General features: G+C 36.4%; 1 protein-coding gene across 1 annotated transcript; it reads right to left on the reverse strand.

Moving 5' to 3' along the window:
- Window positions 1–7,857: 7,857 nt before the first annotated feature.
- On the reverse strand, window positions 7,858–9,540 carry LOC125505771. Its single transcript, XM_048670237.1, has 2 exons — window positions 8,563–9,540; window positions 7,858–8,512 (listed from the first exon to the last, which is right to left on the reverse strand). The coding sequence occupies exons 1-2, from the start codon at window positions 9,307–9,309 to the stop codon at window positions 8,003–8,005; spliced, it is 1,257 nt and encodes a 418-aa protein (XP_048526194.1). The 5' UTR covers window positions 9,310–9,540; the 3' UTR covers window positions 7,858–8,002.
- Between the last annotated feature and the right edge of the window lie 269 nt (window positions 9,541–9,809).

The raw sequence follows: 9,809 nt of genomic DNA on the forward strand, positions 1-9,809 counted from the left end.
TCTCTAATTCCAAGAATTAAAACTGTTCATTTAGCCGAGAAGTTTTACGCAATATTTAGCATTGGAGCATTCCCAGACAGAAAAAATGTGAACGCGAATAGTCTGCAAATAAAAATTAACTTCTCATATAATTTTTGGATTTTTTGCTGAAATGCACAGTTTTTTCAATAAAAACATTAAAACTGTTCGACTGTCCGAGAAGTTTAACGCAATAATTCGAAAATTCCCAGGCAGAAAAGGTTTCCTACAAATAGGAACTAGTTTCTAATTCCACGTTTACCAGAGAATGGAAAAGTTCTATAATGTTTTTTTGGGGGTAAAAAGCATAGTTTTTGAAAAAATAAAAACTATTCGATTCTCCGATAAGATTATCAAGAGATATAGCATCTGAAACTTTTCAGTTTAACGACTTTTTGGCATCAAATTAAAATAAAGTCAGGTATTGCAAACCTGGGCAAACTGAAGGCCTGATAATCTCCTTTAACAATACCGAAGCGAAACTTGATGAGACAAACTATTTCAAAAAATCAATTAGACACTGAGCGAAAAATGTGCAAAAGTTATTTGAAAAGTGCGAACAGTTTTAGTTGAATCAGCTTTCAGGCAACAATTTTTGAAATGTTTTAGACCGTGGCAAAGAATCGATTGGAAACCATACAATTTTTTTAAGTAGTAAACGAAACTCAAACTTTACACTGTCGACATTTGATCAATTACATACGGGAAAACGCTGCACGCCAATCGTTTGTCGGCAGACAAATTCTAAAATTGATTTCTAATTCTGCATTCAGTTGAGAACAAAAAAAATGGGTCTTTTTTTGATGAAATGTTCAGTCTCTGACTAAAAAAATAATTTTCATTCAGAAATCGGTGTACGCCATTGGTTTTTATGCACACACAAACTTTTGTCTGATTTTGCATTGAATTGCGAAGAAAAAAGCTCTTATACGTTTCTTTGATAAAATGAATAGTTTCTGAGTTAAAAAATGAAAATTGTTGGATCGGTCGAGGCCATTGGCGCTCAATTCAACATGTGATAATTTCCTGACAGAAAACCCCTTTGAAATTGAACTCAATCGCGACTAGAAAACTGTCTTGGATTGGGCAAATGAAGATATTGGAAAATTTTACACCAGAAACCTTTATACATTTTTTAGCGTACAAAAATTATTTTCAGACAGAAAAATGGCACACGCCAATGTTTTTTTGCAGCCCAAAAGCAGTTTCTAATTCTACGTTCAGTTGGGAGCAAAATAGTTCTATTGAGTTTTTTGTCAAGACGCTGTCAAGTTTCTAATTCCAAAAATTAAAACTGCTCAATTGACCGAGAAATTTTACGCAATATTTAGCACTGGAGAAACAGAAAAACTGTGAACGCGAATAGTCTTTCTGCTAGCAAAAATTAATTTCTTATATAAGTTTTGGATTTTTTGCTGAAATCCACAGTTTTTCTATAAAAACATTAAAACTGTTCGATTGCCCGAGAAAATTAACGCAATAATTCGAAAATTTCCAGACAGAAAAATGGTGCTCACCAGAAGGTTTTCTACAAACAGAAACTAGTTCCTAATTCTACGTTTAGTAGAGAATGGAAAAGATCTTTAATGTTTTTTGCTAAAATGCATAGTTTTTTACTAAAAAAATCATCAAAACTATTCGATTCTCCGATAAGATTATCGCGAGTTTAAACATTTGATTTGAATAAACGATTTTTTGGCATCAAATTCAAATAAACTCAGGTACTCTAAACCTGGGCAAACTGAAGTCCTGATAGTCTCCTTTAACAATACGGAATCAAAACTGGATGTGACAAACTATTTAAAAAAATCGATTAGACACTGAAAAATACCCTGGTAAACGGACAAACTCCTTCACAATTAGCCTCTTTTTCTAAACTAAATTACGGGTAAAATAAGACATTTTTCTTTTAAGCAATTGATACTTTCTCACATCAAAATTAGCAAATGAGGCTAAATTGACTTGAAAGCCTTTTCAAAGGTTCATCACGTTAAACTGACTCCATCAGTTGTTCTTATGTAGAAAAATTTGCAAAAATTAATTGAAAAGTGTGAACAGTTTCAGTTGAATCGGCTTCCAGGCAACAAAAATGTTTTAGACCGTTGCAAAGAATCGATTGGAACCAATACAATTTTTAAAATTTAAATAGCTGATTAATTTTGGAAATAGAAGTAAACGAAACCCAGAATTTACACTTTCGACATTTGATCATTCCTTACGGAAAAAAAACGAGAATTGGTTTCTAATTCTGTTTCTGATTCAGTTGAGAACAAAAAAGCTCTTTTGGGTTTTTTGGTGAAATGTACAGTCTCTGACTAAAAAAAGAAAAACCGTTTAATTGTCCCAGAAAATTAGCCCAAAATTTAACATTTGATATATTTTATTTAGAAAAACGGTGCACTCCAATGGTTTTTCTGCATACACAAATTTTAGTCTGACTTTTGCGTTTCTTTGCTAAAATAAATAGTTTCTGAGTAAAAAAGTGAAAACCCCTGGATTATCCGAGACCATTAGCGCTCAATTTACCATGTGATAATTTTCAGGCAGAAAATCCCTGTATGTATGTAAAATGTGCAGTTTCAGGCAAAAAAATGTAAACTGTTTTATTGTCAATTTTTAACATTTGTTCATTTCCGGGCAGAGAAATGGTACACGCCAATGGATTTCTTGCAATCAAAAATTATTTTTGAATTCTACATGCAGCTGAAAAGTGAAAATGTCTCTTGCGTTTTTTCGCTATAATGCACAGTTTCTGACTAAAAAAATGAAAACCGCCGGATTGTCCGAGAAACTGACAAATAAATTTTGATCCAATTCCAGCTGCTTTCAACTGCTTTTTAAATTAGAGAAATAATATTAAAAAACATATATATGAAATGTGTGTTAAGTACGTTGAAACCAGAGGAATAAGTGTAGGCAGAAAAAGTAAAGAGAATAAAAACACTTAGGAAACACTAGAACAGTTCAACTGGTCTGGTTTCCGGGGCTTGCAAGTTTTCCTTTCAATACTTCTCTAGCAAGCTACTTGTTTCGTTATTTTCGTCGGTAAACCCAACCAGACAAATTAAAGTAAAATTAAACTAAGAAAAAGGATCGCGACAAATAAAAAAATGAAAGTGAGTTTAAAATTCTTAAGTCTGACTTCTGAACGTAAAATCAGAAGCACCCAAATCATTGAGTTTCCCTTACATTCTTCGTGTGGAATTTGAACGAATTCTTGCAAATGTTGGAAAACGTTTATTGAACCAGCAACTCGTATCAGTAGGATTTTTTTTCGACTATTTTTTGGGACAAAACACGGTTCTAAGCAATCAAAGCATCACTTGCGTTAACAAAATGAGCACAAAGTACCGGAAAGGAATGTGGAATTTTCGAGACAAACCCGGAAATGTGGTTTCTAGGGCTCATAGAATAACGACGGTTTGTCTCTAAGCCAGAAGAAGCTACAAAGTATAGGCAATTAGGCCTAAAATTGAACAGCATTTGGGCATCGGGGGAAATCAGTGCAAATAAAGCGATAAAATATAAATAATGCCACTCGTGCGTATGCTAACAAAGAACCGGGAGTGGATGGTATATGGAGGTGCCACGAAATCAGAGCGAGCAGAACAAGAGTCTGAACTGTGTAGAGTCACGAACCATCCGAAACGGATGCCGATGGCGAACCTGAATTTTTTCGACGTATATAAACATAGACAAGTTATTATAAAATAAATAAACCGGCGATGGTTCAGCAAATCGATTACGTGCAGCCCGCAGGAGAAGAACCAAATTTTCTTTTCACTTGACCAGGTTGAGGATCTGCGAAGACTTTTTCGTTTATTGTCCGGCTGGAATTTCCATAATTCGAAAATTAAACTACAAATCGTTTCTTACCTTATGGGCGGCGGCATAAGCGACCAATTATAATGTTTTCACACCTGGTATGTGGCCTTTAATACAGAAAAAAGGTCCAGGATATTAATTTTCAAAGTGCTGAAACGCGATAGGGCTTTCGTGTTAATGGATTAAAATTACTGATTTCAATCGCTGCCGATATTCGTGTCAGCTTTTGTACCGACAACGAATAAATTTTGTCACACAGTTTGTTTTTTAACTGTACTTTGTAATGTTATATGGGTATGGTTTTTGTAGGTGATGCCCATAAATCACCCACTCGATTCTACAGGTTTGGACTAATAATCATGGTTTCGTAGGGTTGAGGCTGCAAATTTATTTTATTTATCGTTTGTCCATCAGATCTGCTTGAAAAGAACGAAGAGAAATTAAATTCTGAGGTTCGAAACATTAGCAGAATGCAGAGAACAAAACAGTTTATTATGTCTAAACGGTAAAAGATTGTAAACAAAATAAAAACACTTTGGTTTGTTGATTTTCCTATTCTCAAATTATTTTGAAGTATACAGCCAATCGCATTTTTACGCTTTGGCGCCATCGCCTTCATTTTTGTTTTTTTTAAACGGCATTTCCAAATTGTTTCGTAATTTCTGAAACTTATCGCAAACTGAACCTTTAAAAGTTAATTAACTGCTCAGATGTTTCTACTACAAACTCTCAAATTGCAAATACTTCAATTGACAACAATTGAACACAAGTTGTTTTTTAAAATGGACCCCAAACTTTTTTTTTCAGAAATTTAGTGAAATTGTGCAACCATTTGTCGCCTTAGTGGACATGGAGGGAATTTTGGATAAAATCAGAAAAATCCTGCACTTCAAGGCGGCAAACTTCGGGCATTAAAAGGCCGGTTCTTCGGTCTCTGAAAACAGCAACTGAAAATTCGTTACGTAATTCTCTATCGACCACCCAAAATCGAAACTAGTCCATTCACCGGCCGTTTTTTTTTCGCCTTTATTGATCCGCCGACTGATGGATATTTGAGGAAAAGCAATTAACTCTTTAGATTAATTAAAGGCCGACCAGCATTAGCATTAATTGATATGTTCGAATCTACGAAACATTTCCGAAAATTGTTAGAAGCCAAGAAGTGAACAGATCAAAACCGAAACTTTTCAGGTTTTTCACCAAATTTTTGCACTTTTAGTTTAGTAGGTTTAGTGCCCACGACTATGAAACATTCTTGTTTTTTATTGATCATTCATTGTCATTTACTATGTCATTCCTATGACTTACGGCTCAAATGATCCAATTTATATTCATGATGTTGGTACTTGGTAATTTCATTTCCGTTGATCGTAAATTGTCTTGACAGCATGTTTAAGCAGCAAAATTTTGCCAGGAATGCTCAAACTACGTCTCAGTGATCCATAAATGCCTAGACTAAACGGCATTGATTTTTAGGAAAAAGCAGTCATTTTGAATCACAAAATGCTTCTAAAAATCATCTCCCATTTTCATCTACTTTTTCTACTACTTTTTTCATTTCCAGACATTTTCTGCTCTGTTTAGCGCGTTGAAAATATACAGAAAAACAACTGAATCAACAAAATATATTTTAAATACAAAAAAGACTAAACCACTTCTGCTCTCTGACTGCAATACTAGCGCACATGAAAACCTTAAAACAACGCAGCAAATATTTAATCAAAGTTGGTTGAATGAGAAAATTGACAACCTTGAATCGATCATTTTTTATGTAAATATCTATTGGCTTTGCATCCAGTAGAACTAATCGATTCTAAATAAAATAATTTAATTTCAAATGCATGAAACATTGATAATGGGACACATGGGTGGGTTGCTCGATTATTGCCGATATTAAAATAGAAACTGGCCAACCAGATCAATCAATCCGAAATATATTTTCGAATTGAGTTTTTATCAAGATAAGAGTAAGAGAAAATCCGGCCTTCACTTACAGCAAATCCATCTAATTAATTTTTTGTGTGAATAAAGAGAAGGTTTTTTTTTCGAAGAAGAAGAAGGAGAGATCGGAATACATCTTCCAATACTTAATAACGAAATATTTATGTTACATGTGCTTTGGAGTTCTTGAAGATCGATTTTTGAACTTGAAGGTTTTTTTGGGCGGGTTTCCGCTTTTACTTCATCCGTTTCTGAAGCAGATTTCTGAACAACCAGTGAAGATATCGGAATGCGGGTTTGAGCACTCGATCCGGAATCCCTAATTTTACATGTGTCTTGAATTTTATTCTATTCAAGATATTGGTACTATTTTAATGAATTTTTAAACTTTTAAGTGTTTTTGCGCGGTTTCTTATTTTTACCTCATATGCTTCTGAAGCTGCCTTTTGATTAAATGCTTGCGTACCGCCATAAAGGATTTTTAAACGTCGAAGATTTTTTGGGCGAAATTTTGGTTTAACATCATCCGCTTCTGAAGCCGCTTTTGATCTATCCGGTGAGACATCAGAATTAGCGTTGAAGCATTCAATAGCTAAAGCTTTATTTTCAACGCAGTTTAGTTTTAGTTTCATTCAAAGTTGCAGCACCATCATAATAAATTTTTGAAGTTTGGCATTTTTTGAGCGGTTTTTCATTTCTACATCACTCGCTTCTAAAGCTCATTTAAGGGGAATGGTTTTGATATATCGGCATGTGGGTTTCAGGACTCCATATCGGGAGCTGTACGACTGTTTTACGTACGAGTATTGTTTTACGTACGATGTAGATTTCATTCCATTCAAGGATCTGGAGCTACCATAATAAATTTGAAAACTTTGCCATTTTTTAAGGCGGTTTTTGATTTTTACACTATTCGCTTCCGAAGCTGCTTTCTGAGCAATCAGTTGAGGTATCAGAATTAGGATTCCAGCACTGAATAAAGAAAGCTTCATTTTGTTTGAGCTTTGGATCTGGTTCGATTTAGGCGACTTATACTCTTCTAATAAATTTTGAAACTCTGCCAGGTTTAGGAGCGGTTTTTTATTTTTTTTTACACTATCCGTTTCTGAGGCCGATTTCTAGACAACAAATTGAGCTGTCGCAATGCGGATTTTGTATTCGAGAGCCTCGTTGTTCAGGTGTTTTGAATTTTGGTTCATTTGATGCTGTTGGTACCATCAGAATTACTTTTTAAACTTTGGTGTAGACGGGATTTAATTTTTGCATCTCCGTTTCTGAAGCCGGTTTCTGAGCAACTAGTTGAGTAATCGGCATATGGGTGGCCGCGTTTCATAGCGAAAGCTTCATTGTAAGCGTGGGGTGGATTTGGTTGCATTCAAGGCTCTGGTACCATCATTATGAATTTTTAAACTTGGGCATTTTTTGCACGGTTTTTTATTTCTACATCCTCACCAACAGAAGCCGGTTTCTGAGCGACCAGCTCAGGTATCAGAAAAAGGGTCCTTGTATTCGAGTAAGAAAGCATCATTTTACAGGTGGTTTTAAACTAGTTGCCATCAGCCCTCTGTTACCATCATAATGAATGTTTAAACTTTGAAGAGTTTTTGCGCGGGTTTTAGTTTTACAACACCCGCTTCTGAAGCACGTTTCTGACGAACCAGTCAAAGTATTGAACTCTGGGTTTCAGCACTCGATAACACAACCTTCAGTTTAGATGTGATTTGAATTTGCTTACATTCAAGGAACTGGAAGGTTTTTAAACTTCGGAATTTTTTTTCGCGGTTTTTTAATTTTACATTACCTGCTTCTGAGGCCCTTTTCTGAGAAATGACTCAAGGTATCGGAATGGGGATTTATTCACTCGATCAGGAAAGCTTCAGCTTAAGTGTGGTTTGAATTTGGTTCTATTCAAAGCACCAGTACAATCATACTGAATTTTTAAACTTTCAATTGTTTTTGCGTGTTTTTTTGTCTAACCATAACTTGGAAATTTGCCAGGCCGATAATGCATGGGAAATAAACTCATAATACGGGAACATTATGGTCAAAACATGCGTTAATCAAGCAACAAAGGACACGAAGAAATTCTATATAATTAAGTGACAATGCAAAAATTTGTTTGGTTGTATTCCATGCCAGTGGCCGATAAATCTATATATGGGTTTATTCTAAACATATAAATCATATAAATTTAAAAAGTTAGTTTGTGAAACTTTGACTACTCGCTGCTGAGCAGCTGCTCTATTTTCTCTTTGGTCAGCACTCCATACTGCTGAGCATGTTCCAGCAGGTTCCTGCTCCTTTCCTTGTAAGCGTCGCTTGATATTGTTTGTGACAACAACGTTATAAACATCTTTGTTGCATCGTTCATCCCTATTTTGTCTTCTTTCGATTCCTCATTATTTAAGCTTTTCAACTGATCCACGTATTCCCCCTTGTCCAGCAGCTTAATCTGCCACAAGTAGATCCCCAAGAAAATGCCCATGGCTGCATGCTCCTTCCACTCCTGCAGCAATTCGTCCCAACTGAGGAAGTCTTCAACTTTTTCATCCAGACCTTCCAGGGTCTCCGTCAGACTTTGGTGGTAGATTTTCAGATAATCCTCCAGCCGAGCCAGGTCCGCTCTGGAAGCGGACGAGTAGAAGAAGTAGGAGAGATCATGCACTGGAGTGCCATCTCTGCTCAGTTGGAAGTCGATGAGTTTCACGTCTTGGAGCTGGTCAGACGGCTGGAAATATCCAGATATTGCAAAGGGCATTTATGATGTTTTTTACTTACTGAGTACTTAAACAGCATGTTGTTGGACCAGCAGTCTCCGTGTGTGGAACAGCGGTGCTTTCCAGAGTATTCGAAGGATTTTAGCACGATTTGCTTGCAGTTTTCCGGGATGTCTTTCACTAGGGTGTAAGTGGGTGACTCCGGATCCAGACCGTCAACTGCTGCACTTAGAGCTGATTTGAACATTTGGACACTATACTCCACTTCCATGAAAATGCCGAAAACATCTTTGAACTTAGCTTGGATTTTTTGGTAGTCCTCGAACTGGCGTTTTCTGAGTGCGAATGAGGAGGCATGGAACTTTCCATAGGTGCGGAAAATCAGCTCAAAGTGCTCTGCATCGAAGTACTTCTTTTTGTCGTACAATTGATAGCCCTGGGGCTTCAAGTCCTCCATAGCAATAAAGGTTTTTTCCCCATTGTATTCAGCCAGCAAACATTGAGGAGTGTTGTCAAAGCCAGTGTTTAGCTGATTTAAGGCGGGCAGCAGTTGGGTATAAAAATTAATTTCGTTCAGGAATATGCTGCTGAAATCAAACGCCCAAAGAGGGGCCTTTTTAATGGCCACATCGAGCACTGCTCCACCGGTTTTGTCCACTATTTGGGCCTTGTAGAACTGCGACACAAATCCATCGCCTACCTCAACGTTCATATTCAGATTCATCTCATAATCGATAATTTTTTTCGACGCTGCCACTTGCTGCAGGATTTCCTCAATGTGGTTCCTGGTATCCTCCAATGACGACATATCGATTCAGCTTAAAACTGGCGTCGTTATAAATGGCTGGAATATTTTTATTTACCTCGATTGGATGCACTTTAACTCAACACAGTGGACTGCAGCGGGCACAAAACTGATTTCAAAGGAAGCGAACAACTACTGTACTTGTTGACCCATCAATTACTAGTTCAATGTCAATATTTTAATTATATAATCATTCAAACTCATTATTATTATGTCCTCGTTTATGTGTTTGATGCGGTAAAGGCCATGGATTTAGATACGTTATCAGATCGGACTGAGTATACAGGGTGGTTGATAAATATTTTGCTGACAGGGGCCTTCGTGATGCAGCCGCAGTTTCTGGGGTAAAGGATTGATAAAACAGTCGAGAAGTTGAGCATTTTAAACGGTTATTTGATAGAAAGTTGCGGGTTCAAGGTAGACCGGCGCGGCAGTTTTCAATGGGTTAATTTGCCTGGTTCTGGTGCTTGTTTCTATCAAACTTAACACAGAAATGGGTAGAT

Source organism: Dendroctonus ponderosae, unplaced genomic scaffold (genome assembly GCF_020466585.1).
Source record: "Dendroctonus ponderosae isolate FM_Combo_2020 unplaced genomic scaffold, Dpon_F_20191213v2 Dpon_F_20191213_1, whole genome shotgun sequence".
NCBI classification, from domain to species: Eukaryota; Metazoa; Arthropoda; class Insecta; order Coleoptera; family Curculionidae; genus Dendroctonus; species Dendroctonus ponderosae.